The 19,354-nt window shown below is 45.7% G+C and overlaps 1 protein-coding gene across 1 annotated transcript; it reads left to right on the forward strand.

The window, feature by feature from the left end:
• Nucleotides 1-2,236: 2,236 nt before the first annotated feature.
• metrnla (meteorin like, glial cell differentiation regulator a) lies at nucleotides 2,237-10,156 on the forward strand. Its single transcript, XM_084371468.1, has 4 exons — nucleotides 2,237-2,611; nucleotides 4,444-4,832; nucleotides 8,990-9,049; nucleotides 9,193-10,156. Exons 1-4 carry the CDS (start codon nucleotides 2,514-2,516, stop codon nucleotides 9,504-9,506), a joined length of 861 nt encoding a protein of 286 aa, XP_084227594.1. The 5' UTR covers nucleotides 2,237-2,513; the 3' UTR covers nucleotides 9,507-10,156.
• The last annotated feature ends 9,198 nt before the right edge of the window (nucleotides 10,157-19,354 follow it).

The raw sequence follows: 19,354 nt of genomic DNA on the forward strand, positions 1-19,354 counted from the left end.
CTGACTACATTACGTAAGCGATATGAAAAAGTTGCTCAATGTGCAAGACTGGGAGAGTGTTTTATTAGCGAGAGAGAGAGAAACGTCTAGAGTCGGATAAAAGGTTCGTGGGGCCCCTTTGGTGGCGTGCAGCCCAAGTTCGAACTTGCACCCTTGCGTGTCGGGTCAGTAATAATGAGATGTCGATCACCAACCTGCCACAACCGACTCCGAGTCCTCAGAAACCAGAGAGGAAACGTAGCAGTTACAAACTGCTCTGGTTTTCCTCGTCAGACGGGTTTTCTTTCCCATGCCAACACACACACACACACACTCTCACACAACATCTTGCTCCTGAAGGAAACTCAGGATCCGAGACTTGAGTGATGATTGTTTTATGTTTACAGATGCACGCGGTGCTAACGGACCCCGCCACTCTGCAAGTCCCTGCAGCTCTCGTTGCCCTCGGAAACAGAGCCTGGTTGTGAAACAGCTCAGGATCTGTTATCTTCAGACGCTGGTCAGGACGGTCATGAAGTTATAGATCAATGTCGAAGTTAATACCATGAATTAATAAGGATTGTTGTTGACGTTGGGTGTTCTGCATGGCTCTCTGACCTGAGCGCTGTCTGGAAGGCACGCTGTGGTTTTCCAGCTCCCCCCCTCATCTTATAAATGAATTATTGGGGAATAAATTTAGCTCTCGGAGCCGCTCTGTCATTATTTTACATTTCTAGGCATTGACCCACAATTATTTCACATAAAACAACATGTGTAGTTGTGTTTACTTGACCAGTACTTATGACTTTCTTGCATTCATCCCTTGATGCGGCCGGTACTTGCAGATGTTTGTGGCGCTGTGACCGGATCATCGAACCACGGTTTTCAATTTCAGCGCGCCAAGAAATCAACTGAACATAAATAACATTCAATAAGCTCCAAGATGAGGAGTCGAACTTCTGCAGTGTGCTTCGTCTGCGGGTCTCCATGTTCCTCATTCATCAGTGGGACAGTTTTACAAATGTATATGTATGTGGTGGTTATTAGGGCACTTGCTTATGAGATGTTTATAACACATGACACAAATACTCACTCACTTTTCAGCTCTCAGAGTTTAACATGCTGCACAGACGCTGAAACTGTTGCACAATACACTGAAATTGAGCAATGAAACAGTTGCGTTGCCTTCCTCTGGTGGCAGGTTTAATCAGATTATGCTTAATTTAACAGGAAGCCAGATGTGATAAAGCACCTTAAGTTTGACTTTCTCAGTTCTTGCTTTTCATTTCCCGTCACTGGACCTGACTTCAGATTGTGAAATCATGAAAAAGGTTCTTGGACACTTGTTAATTCAGGAATAATATAAATAACTTACAATATATATCTGTGTAGTTTCTTGTGGGTGAGCTTGCATCTGTTGTTGTTGTTGTTGTTCTTCTCTGCAAACAAAAATCTTGACTTGTGCTCACTTCAGGTGCTGTCGGAACTTTCCCTACTCACTGTGAGATGAGTTAACACATCTCAAATTATGGGAAGGTTGGGTTTTCTGTCATGATTAAATTACTCAAATGTAACTCAACTTACGTAAAAATGCCAGAGAAGGTAAATAAGCCTTCTGATTATTTTATCATATTTTGTTGTTTTTTTAATTCACAAAGATACACATTTAACACAAACAAAACATTTTCTTTTTCTGTGTAATGATGTGATCACAAAATAATTAAAACTAATAAACTAAGTAAAAAAACTTGACTTTTTTGCATCTAAAGTAAACAAGTAACATACAGTTGACACAGATGTTGTGTAAATAACTGTCGCAGATACAGCACAACACAAAAAACAAACAATCTTGCAGTTTTTGTTGACCTTGTTCCTAGTTCTCACATTTTATTTGGCCAATTAAGTCAAATCTGATTATGATTCTGCTCCACCATGATTCAGAAGACTAAATGGATTTGATTTAACTTTATTTGATTTATCTTCTGGTACTTTTTAAAGTATTTCTTAAAAGTAAATATTAAATATATTCCTACACTTTTTTTTTTTTTTTACCTTAGGATCTGAATACCTCTTGCACCATATTTGTCTTTAAAGGTGCTCTTTGTAAGAAAATAGCACCTTTAATCTCATGTAACTCCTTTAAAACAACTTTAAAACAAGTTAAAAGAAATCCAACTTTAGTTTCAGACTGTGAAGCTGAAAGTTCGGAGGCTGGGCAGAGCTCCTGAACGCCTCACAGTGATAGACCCGGGCCGGGCTGTGACGTGGAGCGCAGCAGAGCTCCGGCAGCGCAGTCGCGGCTCCGCTCAGTCCACATTTCACGGAGGACCGTCAGCACCCGGAGCCGCAGCCTGGCTGTGAATACGCGCCGTTAAAGTCGTCTGAACCACCCGAGGACGAGAAGCGGGAACCCCCCCGGGGAGCAGCGCGGAGTTACACCGGGGGCACATGGAAACGACATGTAGCTGGAAGCACGGCGGCGGACTGAACCAGAGTTTGACCGGAGAGGAGGCGAAGTGAGCGGCGAGACAAACATGCTCACCCCGGTGCTGGCCTCCCTGCTGCCGCTCCTGCTCCTCTGTCGGATTTCTATCTGCCAGTACTCGAGCGACCAGTGCAGCTGGAAGGGCAGGTGAGCTCTGCCGACGTGTTTATTTAAATATATGTTTAAATACTGATTTTAAAAATGTTTGTAAGGAAGTTTGAAAGTGAGATGGACGACCGAAACTGGAGAGGGAGAGAAGAAATGAACACAAAACACAGTTTTTATAACGATTATCACAAAGTTCATCAAGTTAATTAGTTGTTTTTTAATGTTAAAGGAGATTTAAAGCTCAATAGTTTAGCAGACACGTGAGTTTTGCTCTTTGAATTTATGAATGACTGACAAAATGTGTGATTCACTACATTTTAATACATGTGTGCCCACTATCTGGATCAATATGGACTTTATTCATACTTTTAATTATTATTTTGTACACCACATGATCAAATGTTGCCTTAAAATCCCAGTTATTATTCTGATTTTGGCTTTTTTCAGTGTAAGAGTTGAGTTAAAATGAGGTTGTTTGGTCTGTAAAGTGTCAAAAAATGTGAAAAAAGCTTCACAATTTCACCAAATTTGTCCAAATACTCCTCATTCACTGTCAGAAATGACAAAGAAAAGCAACAAATTGTGACATTTAAAGAAGCTGGAACCATAAAACGATTGTCAATTAATCCTCTTTCAATCAACTAATCGATTAATCAACTAAACACAAAAATCGTTGCGCACAGAGCTGCGTTGTAAGTGTTTTTCAGATCCTCAAACCTCAGGCAGCTTAAAAACTGGAAAGTTTCACCTCCCATCAAACATCTGCTGAAATCTGTTTTGCACTTGAGAAGCTTCGCCTCAAATAGTGCGGTTTTGTTTTTTCATCCTCCGAGTCAGGAGGGGTCGGCCATATTCTGTACTTTGAGCTCTTAACCAATAATCTGTTGTTCATTAGTGAGCCTCTCGACTAATCTCCTTTAATTGCATGCAGAAGTGATGAAGTTAGAGGGGGACTTAATTAGAGGCGTGCTGAGGAGAGCCCGGTTGCGGGGCTCTCTGGCGGCTGCATATGTTCAGCATGTGCCATGGGGTTAGTTTTTTAGATCTGTGGCACATTTGAATTTCAGCATCTCATTTTCAGGAAACTGGGCGTTTCTCCTCCCGGAGTCAAACCGCTAGCTTGGCATGCGCACGCTGGTAGACTGCTGATGGCTTCCTGCCTCTGGCTTTGCCACAGAATGACTGACAGCCTCGGAGTTTTTCAAACCCTGACCAGGCATTAAGTTCTGGAGGGAGTGCATTTGGTCATGCTGGCGCCAGAGTCCGAAGTGCTGCCCGGACAAGTCTCTTCCAGTCTCTTTGGTGGCTTGAAAGCGAGGGGAGGTTCGGTGCGTGACCTGCATTTGCACTTGCATGCAGCGGGCCCGGCTACTGTTGCTGCCGTTGTCTGCCCAGAAGCCCCTGTGTCCCTCCATTCATCCATCTCTGCTTCCAAACTCTTCCCAAAGGCAGCGTGCCAGTGGTGCGTTTTGCCAGAGCTCTGGGAGGAACAATGTGGTGGAGGTTGGTGTGTGTGGGGTGGGGGGGGATGTGTCGGAGCTGAGGTCATTTTGGCTGCTCCGGCTCGTGACTGGTCATGCAGCCAGTCTTGCGCGCAGACGGCCTTTAATGCTTCAGGAGGAATGTGGTCTAATGTCCTCGCGGTGTGCCAGAGGTCTTCACCTTGGTCGGTTAACTCGGCGTATAAGTGACCAGAAAATCATTTTTAGACTACTGAATAATCCCTTTATGCTGCATGAAAGGGGGGAAAAGGTTCAGCGTGAGTTTGGGAAAACACGTCTTCACATTCTTGGGTTTCTGTAAATCACAAATTTTTTCCAAAGACTTTGGTTTTGATGTCCGCTCACCTCTCTGCTTCTCTTTCCTCGCAGCGGTCTGACTCATGAAGGCCACGCCAGAGACGTGGAGCAGGTGTACCTGCGGTGCTCCCAGGGCTCCCTGGAGTGGCTCTACCCCACGGGGGCCATCATCGTCAACCTCCGACCCAACACGGTGTCCCCGGCCGCCGCCCGCCTCTCCGTCTGCATCAAGCCCACGGCGGAGTCTCGAGGCACCAACATCTACCTGGACCGTAACGGCAAGCTGCGGCTGCTGCTGCGCGAGCAGGACCAAGCTCAGGGCAAGGTGCAGTGCTTCAGCATCCAGGAGGGGGCGCTCTTCATCGAGGCCGTCCCTCACATGGACATCAGCCGGCGGATCACGGCGTTCCAGTACGAGCTGGTCAGCGACAGGCTGGGACCGGAGGCGCACTCAGTGGCCGGTAAGATGCTTAAAGTTACAGTTCACAGGTCGAGTCTTTCCTCGTGTCTTTTCATCTGGTCCTTGTCGTGGAGTATCAAGGTGGTTCCTCCTGAACGACAGCTCCCATGAACATTGAACACGCATCACCCTAAATCTACTGACCCTCATGACGATGGGAAGTCGGGTGAAGTTTCGTAGCAAAACGGTGTTGCATCATTCTCCTGAGCAGCTGAAGTAGCTGGAGACTGGTTTTAAAACTTTAAAAACAACCCTAAAAGAACATAAAATGGCTCCATCCAGCATAATCCAAGTCTCTGGAAGCTTTGAGATCCTAAATTGATTTGAAAAATGTTATTTACACCCTCGATGCCGATCAACCTCCACTTCAGACTGCTTTAGCTTTTAGCTTAGCAGCTACAGTGAAGATATCTTTTTGAAAAGGGTGTAAATGACTTGGGGCTTTCAGAGACTTGGCCAGAAGAGCTGTATGGAGCCATTTTATGTTTTTCTTTAGTGTTTGCGTTGTTTTTGACTTTGTAAAACAAGTCTACTTCAGTAGTTTAGGAGAATAACTCCATTTTCATTTGTTAGGTGAACTGTTCCTTTAATTGTCTTCTGTTACATCTAAGCCACTCTTTTCTAAAGGTCTCCAGACTCCTGGATGATTCCCTCCAGGACTGGGCTCCTTTGTGCTCTGTCCCTGGTGGTGGTGTGTGTGCTGCTCTGCACTAAATGCAGCCATCTACTGGTGGAAACTTTTATTAAGTTGGACTCTAATAGTAGGAAACTGAACATTTGCTCCAGCGAAGTGCTAACACTGGAGCCAAAGTCCATTTCTTCTGGTAGCATTGTCGTACAGTTTTGGTTCTGGGAGAACGTATCTGTGAAACCTTCAAATCTGAAGCCTTTAAGTCTTTTTTATAAATGTGTGTTTTTTTGGGGGATGAAATGTTCGTATTTGAGCTCATTTCACAACCCTGCACACTTGATCTGACTTGGCTCTGAGCTGGGATTGTTTCTTTTTTTCCCCATTTTTTTCTTTTTATTTGGATGGCTTGTGTGCGGAGGGGCACAGCCAAACAGAGGGCCTCCGTCGAAAAACAGCCGTTGTGTTTTCACGCTGTGTACCTGCCAAACCTGCACAGCCTCAAGCTGCGCTGGTAACTCTGTTTTTTTTTCCACCTAAAAGCAAAATATGAGCGGTATCAGGCCCACATCTGTTTTTACGGCTCTCTGGGTTCACATATCCACATCCTGCGTCACGATTTGGCACAGCGCGGAGAAAGCAAAGCGAGGGTTGGACGTAGAGGAGCGGAGCGTGGAGTTGTTTTGACCACATTAGTGCGCTCTGCTCGGCGCTGCAGTATAATCTGCAGTGTGTGATGTGGCTGGAGAGATAGCGCCGGGATGATTCACAAAGACAGTGGTCTCGTGTCATCCGAAGCCCGCACTCGCGGATTGATTGCTCCTTTTTCGCCTCTCATCTTTTTCTGTCCTCTCCCTTCCTTCTTCTTCTTCTTCTCTCTGACCCGCTGTGCTGGGATTGAGTTGCTCACCGTCGAGCTGGAATGCGTCTCCAGCCAGATGTTGGGAGGACCTTCTCGGTTCATATAGGCTTATTTTTTTCCCCCCCACACTCTTTCTTCTCTCTCGCTGTCACTCCCTCGCCGTGCCTTTTCAGCTCGCTTAAATTATTCTCCCTCTCGGCCTCACAATTTCCTACCTCTCCTTTCCTTTGTCTATTTATCATTCCTGTATTTTCCTTTTTCATTCCTCTCGCCTTCATATATCTTCCGTCTCCCTCCCCGGCTGTTTGAAGTGGTTTTCGTCTGTGCCGAGTGGTATTAGCAAGTTGTGCTCCATTACAGAGGAATGCAGCAGGGTCCAGATGTTGCAGGGACACTGCATCGCGCTCCCTCCCCTCTCTTTACCACTCGTCCCATCCTTCATCCCTCCCCGCCCCTGTGAAGTGGTTCTGATCAGAGTGGCGCTTGCATGTGCACAGGGCCAGAGCGAGATGCTGACTCGGCTCTCGGCCCATTCCTGTGGTTCTGTTTCATGTCTGACATGTGAGCCCGGCTCTGCTCGGCTCTGCTCTGCTCTGCTGCAGAGGAAAAGAAAAAACAGCCCTGGGTGGGTTTAAGCCTCGGCTCTGGTGCTGTGGCAGCACGTATGCAGCCTCACTTCAAAGGGCCTTTGCTCCGGGCTCGGGGCGAGGTCGGCCCCTCTGAAGTGTCCCGGCTCTCCAGCTGTTCTTAAGCCGTCCGAGCTTGTGGCTGTTTGACCTCTGACCTCTGCGATGATGCAGGCAGCGCCTCGTGTTGCTACACAAGATGACCTAAGACATGCTCACCCCTCACCCCCCAACGCTCAACTTCAGACCAGCCGGCTTAAAATAAGCTCCAGCTCCGCTCCTGTAAACTCAGAAATGTATATTCAGATGGCCACGAAGGTTGTTTTAAAATAATATCTTCCTTAGATTACTCTCTCGTTCTTTCACAACAGCATTTTTTAATATCTAGATGCTAAAATCGTACGAATAAGATGAGAAATCTGATCCCTCACTGGGGAAATTTGCTTGTTACAGCAGCTGAGTGATGGATTAAGAAACTGAAACAGGGCAAAAACAAAATAGAAAGATACAATAAAGTAATGGAAATGCAAAATTAGATACTACTGCTAATAAAAAGTAAAGCCTCTACTCACTTTCTACATACAAATGACCAAGAAGGGTAACTGTACCCATAAATGTGACAGTGGTGACCGCATTAATGGCATCAGAGGACAAAGGACACTAAAAGACAACACTGACCAAAGCTACTGGGGACACCTTCATGAAGTGTGAAAAGTTAGTCTGGAGCTGAGCTAAACTAGATTAATTTTGCAAATCGGAGCTCATTTCTTTCGTTATTCTACGACACAGGGTTTAATGACATGAAAGTTATAGTCCCTTAATGCTACACAAGACTGAGGTTGAGTTCAGCAGCTTCACTCCTCACAGCCTGAGGAGCGAAGCTGCTCTGTCGTCTAGTCTTTTACAGCCACACTAAACTACAGTGCTCACTCACTCCACCTGAGTTAACAGTTTTAATCACTCTTCCTCTGATTTTATGGACGGACGCCCGCTGCCGCCCCACCCTCAGCCCTGTGCTGACTCGACACCCTCCCTCCCTGCCTCCCTCGCTCTGCTCCCCCCTCTTCTCAAACCACAGCAGATCTCGGGCTAATAAAGGCGCTCTGGTCAGGCTAGCCGCGGGACCACCTGAGTCAACTAATCATTGACTTGACTGCTCTCATTTAGGGCCCTTTCTCCTGCTGTAAAGCTCTCAGGGGGCGGGCTGGCTGCCGTTTTAAAAGTAGTTTGTAGAGGCTACTTCACTTTTATTTATTTTATTTTTTTTAACCCTGAGTTATTTGCCCTCTACTTGTGAGAGCATGGCATCCTTTTTATTGTTCTAGACATTATCTGGTAAAGTGTGTGGGTTTTTGTTTGATTTCGTCTTTGACTCCTTTTTCTGAAGCGATTCTCTGTTTTTAAAAACTCTTACTTGATGTTATCGCTCAGACTCGCAGAGCTCCAGGTCAGAGCTGCAGCCTCTCCTCGTTTCTCTTCATCTGGTCCTTGTTTGTCATGGAGCATAAAGGCTGTTCCTCTTGCGGTGGGGAAGCTGACCCAACAGCCCCCATGAGCATTAAACGTCTGTTTTTTTTCTGGTGAGCAGTGATTAAAGGAACAGTTCACCTATAAATGAAAATACAGCCATCATAAAACTTCACCCGCATTCCTTCGGCATGAGTGGATAATGACTGAATTTTCATTTTTAGGTGAACTAATCCTTTAATGCCACCAGCTCTGTTCGGTGTTAAAAAATCAGAGCTCATGACGGCCGAATCGTGCTCCGCCGTCTTTGTGAATAAATAATCGGCTGTGGCGATGAAAACGACTCTGACCCGAGTCGGGTTGTGAGTGTGTGTTGTGAGGAACGCTCGACCACAGTTGTGTGTTTGTGTAAGTTGTACTTAACTGGAAAGTTGTGGATGTGTCGACAAGATTTTTATCGTGCTGTAAGACCAGTAGTGAGGCAGAAATTATGGACTTTTCGTGTTTTCTGTTTGTGTGCTCGACCAAATTTTTGGCTCCGTCCTCATCCTCTGTCTCTCTTTATTTCCATGTAGCGCCCTGTCAGCCCTGCAGCGACGCTGAGATGCTTCTAGCAGTCTGCACCAATGACTTTGGTGAGTTAAAACACTGTTTGGGAGAATTATAGGCCTCCTCCTGCATTATGGTGTGCAGAAACTTCCAATGAAAACATTCTGCTGTAGCATGAAATACAGTCACCGCCGGTATCTAAATCTCGTCTTCCTGTTGGTGTTTTCAGTGGCGCGGGGCAGCATTAAGAAGGTGGAGCAGGAGGAGGAGCACACGTCCGTCACCGTGGAGCTCAGCCGCCTCTACAGACAGAAGGTCCAGGTCTTCCTGTCGGGAGGCGTGAGGGTACGGACCTGGACCGGCCACATCAAGATGCCCCTGCAGTGTGGGGTGAGGGCCGGAGAGGGCGAGTTCCTCTTCACGGGGACGGTGAGGTTCGGGGAGGCCTGGATGAGCTGCGCGCCGCGCTACAAAGACTTCCTGCGGTTGTACGACGAGGCGCAGCAGCACGGGACCAACCCCTGTCACGTGGACACGGACTGAGCTGATAACCTGCCCACGCGCTTGGAAATAAGACAAGTCCTCACTGGGTGGGGAGGAGAGCCGAACCGAGAGTTCATACTGAGGAGAGACGGACTGACGCAGCCTCTGTCCTCTCCGGCTGTCTTGTGACTCTGTGGAGACAAAGACTTGAGCGTCCTGACTGTTGCCAAGCAGCACCGCTGGATGGACTCGAGAGTCGGACGTGATGCAAACGTGGAATGTGTTCGGACTGCCTTTTTTCTCGCAGACGAGGAACTCCCAGGTGTTTAAATGTAGCAAAAACGTTTTTAATGTGTATAAAATGTGAATGAACGTTGTATATTTTGAAGCTCTGCGTTGCTTTGTAAAAAAAAAAAGCTTGATGTACAGTCCTGAAGTTATTTCTTATGACAGAAATGTAAAAAGTGAAAAGCCTCTTATTTTTATTTTTGTTTAAAAAATGATTTGCAATTTAATGCCTGAAAATGTGTTTTTTGTTTTTTTTTGTTTTTTTTAATTCAGGCCGTACAATTGTTAAAAAAACAAAAACAAACCAAAAAAAAAGCAAGAACATGGTTTTTTTTTGCCTTGAGAATAAAAGCTTTTTATTCCTTGGAACAGAGTCGAAGTCTGTGATGTTTACATGTGAAATAAATGATTGTGTTTCTGGATTTTGACTTGAGACGCACTGTGTACAGAGGAGCAGAAAGGAACAGAATATTTCTCAATGAATCAAATCAGTTGTTTGGTTATAAAATATCAGAAAATGGAGAAAAATGTCAACAAGTGTTTCAGAAAATCCCAAGATGACGTCCTCAGATATCTCGCTTTGTCCTCGACCCCCAAAAAGCCAAACATGACCTATTTGCAGCTTCTCTAATAGAAGTATTTGCTACTTGTCTCTTCTTATATCATTGTGAACTGAATATGTCAATAAACCCAAATAATTTGGGGTTTTGGACATGACGACAAATGTCGGATAACTGTCATGGATGCTTTTTTACTACATTTTTGACATTTTTAGTCCAAACTGGTGATAGAAAATAATCACTAGTTGCAGCCATAAATCAAAAATCCATATTTTCCCTCTGACCTGTGGTGCTGTTCGTCAATCTTGATTGTTTTGGTGTGAGTTGCTGAGTTTTTGGAGATATCAGCCATGAAGATGTCCGCCTTCTCTCCAATATAATGAAACCAGATGTCACTCAGCTTGTGCTGCTCAAAGCGCCAAAAAAATTAATTTGAAAAACTCAACAGCGACTTCTCTTTCCATAAATCATGACCTGGTTTCTCAAGATCATCCACTGAGCTTGTTGTGAGCAGTTTCATGTAGGAACTATTTTTGCTTTTGCATTGCTGTTTTCAAGTGTATTTTGAGTATTTGAGAAGACATACATCTAAAACTCTGCACCTACAGGTGAGTGGAAAAGTATGCATTTATTGCATGATATTGAGGTGAACTGCCCCTTTAAAGCTCATTTATTATGACACGCTAACACTATAAACCCAAACTCCGATGGGTGTAGTCTCGGTTATAACACTCGCAGTGGTGCTAAGGGGTTATTTTTTCGAGCTCCTCTGCTGGAATAAAAACACTCATATGATGTGCATTAGCCTCCTCTCCAAGCTTCACCTCAGCCCGGAGCTGGGACCGTCTGCCAGGGCTACGGAGAGATTGATATCAGAGAGCTGGAGTGGATTCCTCTACGCCGGTTCCTGTGGTGATGGGGGTGGCAGTGTGTCAAGGTCAATGTGAAAGGCCTCTTTGTTCCAGCGCAGCAGCCTGGTATGAGAGAGAGGACTGAAGACAGACCTGAATACAGCCCTGTGACTGGGCACGCAGCGGAGAGCAGCACTCTCCAACCACACTCCACATTTTGATTGGCATGTTCGGCTCCGCTGTTTTAAAAAAAAAAAAAAACGAAGGGCTTTTTCATTTTTCATCAGCTCAAATGAAAACAACGAGGAGCGAGTCGGCTAACTGGAGGTCAGCTCCCTGTTCGGATGACATCCAGTTTCACGGCCGAGGCTCTTTTTCTTTTTTTCCTTTCTTTTTGTCCGGAAACACCTAGAAGGCCATTCAATAAGTTGCCCCACACAGACAATCGCTTCTCCAGACACTGTGCATTGAACTGAATGTCTGAATTCCAGCTGAAAGCCAGCGGTCCCAGAATTGCTCACTGGGAAATGCAAACAGAGTTTCTATGGTGACGATGCCTTACTGTGAACCTTCTCGCTCAGGACGAGGAGGAGGAGGAGGAAGAGGAGGGTCAGCGGGCATTACTTGGCTGTTTGATTCTTCGCTGCTCCAGCTGTCCTGGTCGTCAGGCCTCCCTCTCTTCTTCCTCTCAGCTGCTGCTGACAGATGCACAAAGACTCCACGGCAACATGATCGATACCTGGACCAGTGTCCAGAGTGTTGATGGTGAGGTGGACACTTGATTTTCTGTCGGTAGCGCTGATTGCCAACTGGGTCAGGATTTTTTTTTATACTTTCCTAGACCTGCAACAAGTAGTCCTGGTCCTGCCCTCCATGTTTCAGATGCTTCCTCGCCCCAACACACCTGATTCAAATGATCAGCTCGTCGTCAAGCTCGGCTGAAGTCTGAGATCGACCCATTCATTGGAAGCAGGTGTGTTTGGGTGGAGAAACATCTAAAGGCCTCTAAACACCAGGCTGACAGTCAGTTCGGTGTGTGCCGCACTGTTGGCACTGTTTGGCTGTTGGTGAGAGAAATCGCTCTGATTGGCTGCTCAGGTAAGTAGATCAGTGCACGAAAGAGAAAACCTCTTGAGCCTGTCGCAGCAGCATCCATGAATCCTCCCATATCGTGCGTTTTCTCCTTATTTTTCTCCATTTGCAACTTCTCATCTGACATATTCTTGATTTGAAGCGGCCATATTAGCGAGAGCGGTGTCAGAAACACGCTGCTTAGAGAGCTGTTTCCTTTGGCCATCAGCTGTTGTCTTTGCGGTGTGTTCGAGTGCAGCTTTGTGGCCGAGACGCAGGAGACGACGCAACAGTCCAAGATTGAAAAACACTGAGTCGATCAACAATCAGCTACTATTTTGGTCACTGATTATTCGTTTGAATTATTTTTTCAAGCAAATACACCAAACAGTCAGTGGTTTTTTCTACTCAAATTGAGACATTTGCTGCTCTATTAAACTGAATTGTTTGGGTTTTGGACTTTTGGAAGAATTACTCTGTTTCATGAGCCAGGTGGTCGGAGGAGTAGACTCAAATTTGCAGGCAAACTTCTGTAAACCGAGATATTTATTGTCTTTGCTGTTGTCACTCACGCTGCGTTTAGCTGCTCTGCAGTTAGAATGAAACAAAACACAAAAGGATGTTTTATAAATGGCATTTAATCAGATTTTATTGAAGAGGACTCGGTTCCAGTAAAAGCGGGTGTAGCTCATTCATTTTAATCTAGACAATTATGAAATTGGTTTCACGGGCGAGGTCAGACTGAGCTGTGATACCAGTTGAGACGGACCAGTTCAAACCAGACATGAATATGAAGAGTCTTTTGTGCTGCCGGTGTGATTCAGCCAGAAAGTCGGTGCATGGTCATCTCGTGGGTGGAATTAAAGAAAAGAAAGGAGGGAAAAAAAAAGAAAGTTGGACTGTTGAAAACCAAAGTGCACAGTCACAGAGAGCGGGCGGAGGAGTTACAGAGCAGGGGGACACCAGCAGAGAGGAGCTCAGAGCGGTGGCTAATATTTTATGCCTCTTTGGGAAGTGCTGGTATGTGAGGAATGTGTTGACTTCACACACACACACACACACACACACACACACACACACACACACACACACACACACACACACTCGTGCAGCATCCCCCAGCGCCGCTGCCTTGATTAGCTGGAATCAATAGAGTCTCTGTGGTTTTCTGAGTGTGTGTTTGTGTGTGTGTGCCCGCATTGTGCACGTGGCCCTAAACCCCAGCACACATAAACACACCGCCCTAGCAGCGAGATAGCCGCCACCCACACCGAGTCCACAGCTGCAGTCCTGACACCTCCGATCTGACACAACAGAGCCCTGACACTTCTGCACGCAGCCTCGCACGCTGCAGTCAGCTTATTAAACATCAGGGTGAAAAGTCTGACTGTTTCATCCCAAGAAACTAAGAAGATGACTCAGTTTCTTAATGATATTTGTTTTATTGAAGTTAGGAAAGAAATATCTGGAGCCCACTTTATCAACCAAAAAACAGCTCAAGCTCGATATGACCGTACAATTTAGTGGCCTGTGCCAGAAAAAGAGTAAGCTTGACCAAATAAATAGTATACCAAATGCAGTATGTCGAACCCAGAATATCCGACTGCATGCGGTTGCATTTACAGTATGCGAGCTAGTGTCCATTTCTGGCTTTTCTGAGTCACAGTCCTCTGCACAGCAGAAGATCCGTGTCACGACTGAGCCGCTGAGAGAGCGCAGACAGACGACCGCTCATTGGCTGCTTTACAAATCACATACTCTTTCTGACTGCGACGGATGAAAGAGCACAGGGGTCAAAGCTCAAGGCCCAATGTTATGATGAAATAGTATGTACCCAGTCGTACACAGTGCATGCAACAGTACGTCCTTTGTGAGGGCAGCTACAATACGTACTAACAGTAAAAAGTAAAAGGACAAGTTTTAAAACGCAGCCTGAGAGCGCAGCAATGTGACGCTATGATGCTTTAAGGTAAATGCTAACATTAGCATGCTAGAACTCTCACTGGGACAATGCTAACAACAACAACAGCAACAACAACAACAACAATCCTAGAGTGTCATTATTTTATGAGATGGGAGTGAGACTCAAAAATCTACTTTTCTTAGAAATGGCAGCTTTTTAAAACACCAGAAGTCAAACTTGGTTGACAGAAAAGTCCCAGATTCTGCAGTGACAGCTTAATGTTCAGTCAATTAACTTTGAGCACAACAATAAGTTATAGAAGTTATTTGTCCTAAATTATAAAGAGAGCAGTATCATCTTTGCAGCCATCCACAGATTTTTTTTAGGGAGAAGGAAAAAAAGCAAAGGATGCCTGAAGGAGGTCGGAAAGGAAATAAAATAAAAATCAAAAAGGCGTGCTCGAGAGAAAAAAAGAGAAAACATTGCAGGGTCATTTATTTAACAACTACACAAAGTCTGGACACGACGGCTTTACACATTTGACCCACTTGGTCCAGAATTTAATGAACACATTTTTCTCAAGATGGAGAGAAAACTTAAATATAATTTCCTACATCCGAGAATGAATGGACTCCTGTTTGACTCGGCTTCACAGAGCTGTGTGGAAACAAGGCGTCACAGCTGTGTTGCTAGCCTGGCTTTAAAAATCCTTACTGTGTCTTAAATAGGCATTTTTGAGTAGCTCAAAACTATTTAAATGATATTTTTAGACTGGATTGAACTTTAAATGTAGAAGTCACAATCCCCTGTAGCCGGTTTGGTTCCCGATTGGAGCCCGATAGCGATGAACACATCAGAAAGTGAGGGTCAACAAGTCAGTCAGACACCTCACAGAACGCTTATTAATCCCTCGTGGGTCAGGAGTTTCCCCAGTTCCTAAAAAAACGCCTCCTCCTCCTCCTCCTCCTCGTCCTCCTCCTCCTCCTCTCCCTCTGAAGCGGTATGGCCGGATTAAGGACTCTGGTGTTGGGTGTCTCTCGCAAAAAAATGATTGCGGGGTCACGGCGTGGGCCTGCATGTCTAAATATCGGGTATCAAAGGGAATCTGGGAATTGTGGGCTCAGGCTGAGTAAATGTGTAGTGAGCATGAAGGAGAGCAGGCAGCGTCTCCATCAGATGGTTTTTTTGGATGATGGTCGAGACGACCTTTCACTCCGTCTTAAACTTCTGGGATCACGTCCAGTCAGAACATACAGTAGCAGTAGGTCTGTTGACGAGTCCATACATTTGCTAGAACACTGCTGAGCTTTCTCATGTAAATCCGTCTGTCTTGGCTGATGTCTGTATTATGACTAATTATTTCTGTTTGTGAATGCTGCAGTCTGCTCCGACAAGACTGTCTCCTTCTTCCCTTTGTCCACCGTCGTCCTCTTTTCTTAATGAGTGAATGTGCGCGGCTGCTGTCGGCTCACATGGCTCCCGGAGGCCGCGTCGGGGTGCCCTGTTCGCTCGGCAAACACGCCAATGTCCTCCAGAGTGGGGGGTCCACTGCTGCAATGGGAGCCCCCACCACCGCCGCCGCCACCACCAGTGCTCGGCAGCCCAATAACGGGGCAGAGTTTGGCTCCGAGGACGTCAAGCAAACACACTGCAAATGGCACTTTTATTTACTTGTCTTCGCGTCCCCTCCCCCCAACATTCATCCTTCATTTACTTGGGATCCGCAGTGCCATTTCCAGGAGCCCCATGGCAACGGCGGGCCTTGTCAACGAGGGGGACAACTTTCTCATGATGTCACCAGCGCCATGTGATTGGCGGTCTGCTGCAGAGAGACAGAACTCGCTCTGAGATCCAAATGGAAGTGATATTTGGACTTTGGTACTGAGACTTGACCTCGCACTGACCTGTGGATCAGGTTTTGTATCCAATGATCCAACAATCTTTTTGTGAATACACTTGTCTCTGTCTCAAACCTTCAGAACCACCCACCGTGTAAAATATGGAGCTTCCGGGTCTGAAAAGTTCTTAAAGCACCGTAAACTTGGCTCCAAAAAGAAGTCTGATTGAATGTAAGCTTACGAGAAAATGACCCTACTTCTCACTTGATTTATTACCTCAGTAAACAGATTCTTAATGACTTTATGGTCTCAATCTCCAGTTTCAAGTCTTCTTCAATACAGCATGATGTTAATTTTGTAAATTATGCGTCTCATCTAGAGTAAAACTGACAAGCTCGGCGACCACTAATCAGGATAGAGGCGCAGGAAAGCATTACAATTATGGTCACATCTGGTAACTGTGAGAGTAACTGACAGCCAGACTACAAAAAACTGGAGATAAGATTAAAACAGAAAATGAACACAGACGAGTCATTCGAGTCATCTTGTCCTCAAGTCAAGCCACAAGTCTTTTACTTCTAAGTCTAAGTCAAGTTTCAAGTCATTTATTGTCTGTCGAGTTGAGTTGCAAGTGACTTGTGTCCACGAAAATAGCTGGAAATTGTCCCAACATCTCGTTAAAATATCTCTGACACGTTCAGCATTTTATTCTGTCGACCTAAGCTTCATGGCTTCCAGCTCGATGCGGTCAGACAACACATCGTCTGAACTATTCTCCGACACAACTCGACCCGGACTAAAACGATGCATTGTGGACGGACCGTGACAGAAACTTACGCTGATCGCAATAACAAAAGCCCGTCCTGTCGCTACAGCTCTCTTGACTTCATCTTGGCTTTGAATGAGCGTGTTGTCGCTCGCTCTACACTGCTGTCACTCATCAACGCCCGCTGCTTGTGCGATTGTGATAATGCGAGCTGCCCCGGCTCCTCTGCTCTCAGGCCTGTTTGCACAGTCCACTGAGCACCAGTGGCTTTGCCTCGTCGGTGAACTCCTCCCTGGCAACCGGGCCGACCCCCCTCTGACCTGTGACCCGGGTCCTGGCCTTCCGATGAGAAGAGGAAAAAAATGGTTCCTGTCTGAATTCAGCCATTAGAGTCTGGAGGAGGCGGGGGCGTGAACTCTAGCCTCAAAAGGAAACACACATCTTTGGGCTTTGTGGGGTGACAAAGATCATCAGCCAATGGCGGGACAAGTGCAGAGCGTGATGGATTGTGTAATTGAACATGTGACGTTTGATGGATGTCTAAATGAGGAGCATAATGGCTCGTGTGATGGATAGGTAGGAAGCGAACACTTAGATTTTCACACAGAAGCGGATGTGAGCTGTTTGTTTTCGGGACGGAGGATGATGGATCGGCTGTTGAGCGAGGCGGACGCAGCAGAAGAGGGAACGGACGCGTCATTCTGCTGTTTCATTACCAGATGATGTCTGTTTTTTTATTGTCGACTAGAGGATTTTGAGCATAAACACAATTTGAAGACACGTCAGCAACCAGCACGATCTGACTCAGATATTAAGAAATTGCACATGTTAATCTCCCTTCATGTGACCACAAACAAAAGACGTATGAAGCGTGGGATCATGGGAGAAACAACTAATCTCTCTACGTGACTCAGACGAAAATGTTTCAAAGTTTTATTCATGTTATGTTTCATCACATTCACAGACTTCTCTCTCACTCGCGTTCCTTCTCTTAAGTCGTCAGATGAACAGAATAGTTTGTCTTGTGGGCGATTTGTTCCCAAAAAGATCAATAAAAGCTGTTAAATCATTCGAGCGAGCCTCTCCGACATGTTAATGGAAATCCAACCCCAACGACAGCGCGGCCTAATTCAGGACAGCATCAGAGGAATTTAAACTCTGTCACACACCAACTCATAAACAGCTCAGCACACACACACACACCAGCGTCAGACATGAACAGTTTTTCAATCGATTGGATTAAAAAAACACTTTAATCATCTGCAGAATCCTCCAAAGTGAGATATTCTGGGGTCCAATCAGGACGTGGACTTCATTAAAAAATCATTAGGGGCTGTAAACGAGCGTGCTGAGGTCTGAGTTATGGCAACAGTTATCAAGTGGACAAGTGTTGGCGACAGCTGAACGGTCAGCTGGGAAAAGAAATGGCTGAGCCGGGGGAAAGTAGAGCCGCGGGGGGTCACGCATGCACGTCTCTGTTTCGCGTGGTGGCTCGGCACAGGTGACGGTCGGCGACCCTAAATCAGAGTTCAGGACCCCGTTGTGTTGTTGGAAAACCTGCCTGCACTCCAACAGGTCAAAGGTCAACCTGATTAATTAACACAGAGGCGAATTACAGTTTCGCCGTTGAGCTCTTGAGGCCGAGCTGTCGGCAAAGAGACGACAGAGAGCAAATAAAAACAGGCTGTTTCTTTAAGTCAAACATGAGAAACCGATTAAATATTAAGAATATTTATTGAAGTCTCTTCGAGCCGCAGCCTGTTTTCAATCTCACTCTGAAGTGTTGAGAAAAGCCGGAGCAGAATCATGAGACAAGTGCTCCCCGGTATGATATAATGTGGAGACTTTTGGGAAGGATTATCGCCGCTTTACTGTGGAATGCAGAACACGTCTGAGTGGGGAAATCAGAGAGCGGGGTGGCGGTAAACCCTCACAGCGTGCTGACAGAGACATTTTCTTACGCCTCGCCATCTGAAAAATGTGAGGCTGCTGACAGAAGTCTTAAGTATTTTTTTTTATGCCTCCACTCCTGCTGGTTTGATTCCAGCAAGTCTTTAATTAAAAAAGAAACGTCCACATTATGCTGTTTTGATGTGGGCGTAATAAAATCAGATCAGTGTTCTTGGACTGTCTTTGTGTTGCCGTCACGTCAGAGTCAGTTCACTCATCTTGAGAACGACCACTCAGCCCTTGCAGACAGCTGTATTATGTCTCCTGTGGCTCATGGCTGAAGAAGAAATAACCCTGATGATGTCACCAGAGATATCTTGGTCTGGCCTTCACATTTTCAACACAAAGTGTCGTGCTATAAACCAGGGATGGGACGTTTTGAAAACATGGACGACGGAAGCGATCGAGTTGTTTTCGCTGGAGACTAAAACGCTGGTGTATCAACTCAATCCAAGATCTACAAGAAGTTATAAAATAAAACTTAAAATTGAATCCGTTCCTCACTTTGTGACTCTTAAAGCGACAGGTGACCGAATGAAACACAACGTTAACTGGATACAATTACAGATTTCTCTGTTTGGGATCATGTAAGTACGCAACATATAACAGAGGTCTGGTAGTTTTTAGATTTTAATGTTACATATTATATATTTAAAGCTGTTGTTGCCTAACTTTGACGAG

The sequence above is a fragment of the Pagrus pagrus genome (assembly GCF_965226575.1).
Source record: "Pagrus pagrus genome assembly, chromosome: 13".
NCBI classification, from domain to species: domain Eukaryota; kingdom Metazoa; phylum Chordata; class Actinopteri; order Spariformes; family Sparidae; genus Pagrus; species Pagrus pagrus.

Excerpts from the sequence above, each read along its gene's own strand:
- metrnla (XM_084371468.1), top strand. The coding sequence starts at position 2,514 with ATGCTCACCCCGGTGCTGGCCTCCCTGCTGCCGCTCCTGCTCCTCTGT. Across the intron at positions 2,612-4,443 it reads CAGTGCAGCTGGAAGGGCAG|CGGTCTGACTCATGAAGGCC; the intron begins GTGAGCTCTGCC and ends CTTTCCTCGCAG. Across the intron at positions 4,833-8,989 it reads GGAGGCGCACTCAGTGGCCG|CGCCCTGTCAGCCCTGCAGC; the intron begins GTAAGATGCTTA and ends ATTTCCATGTAG.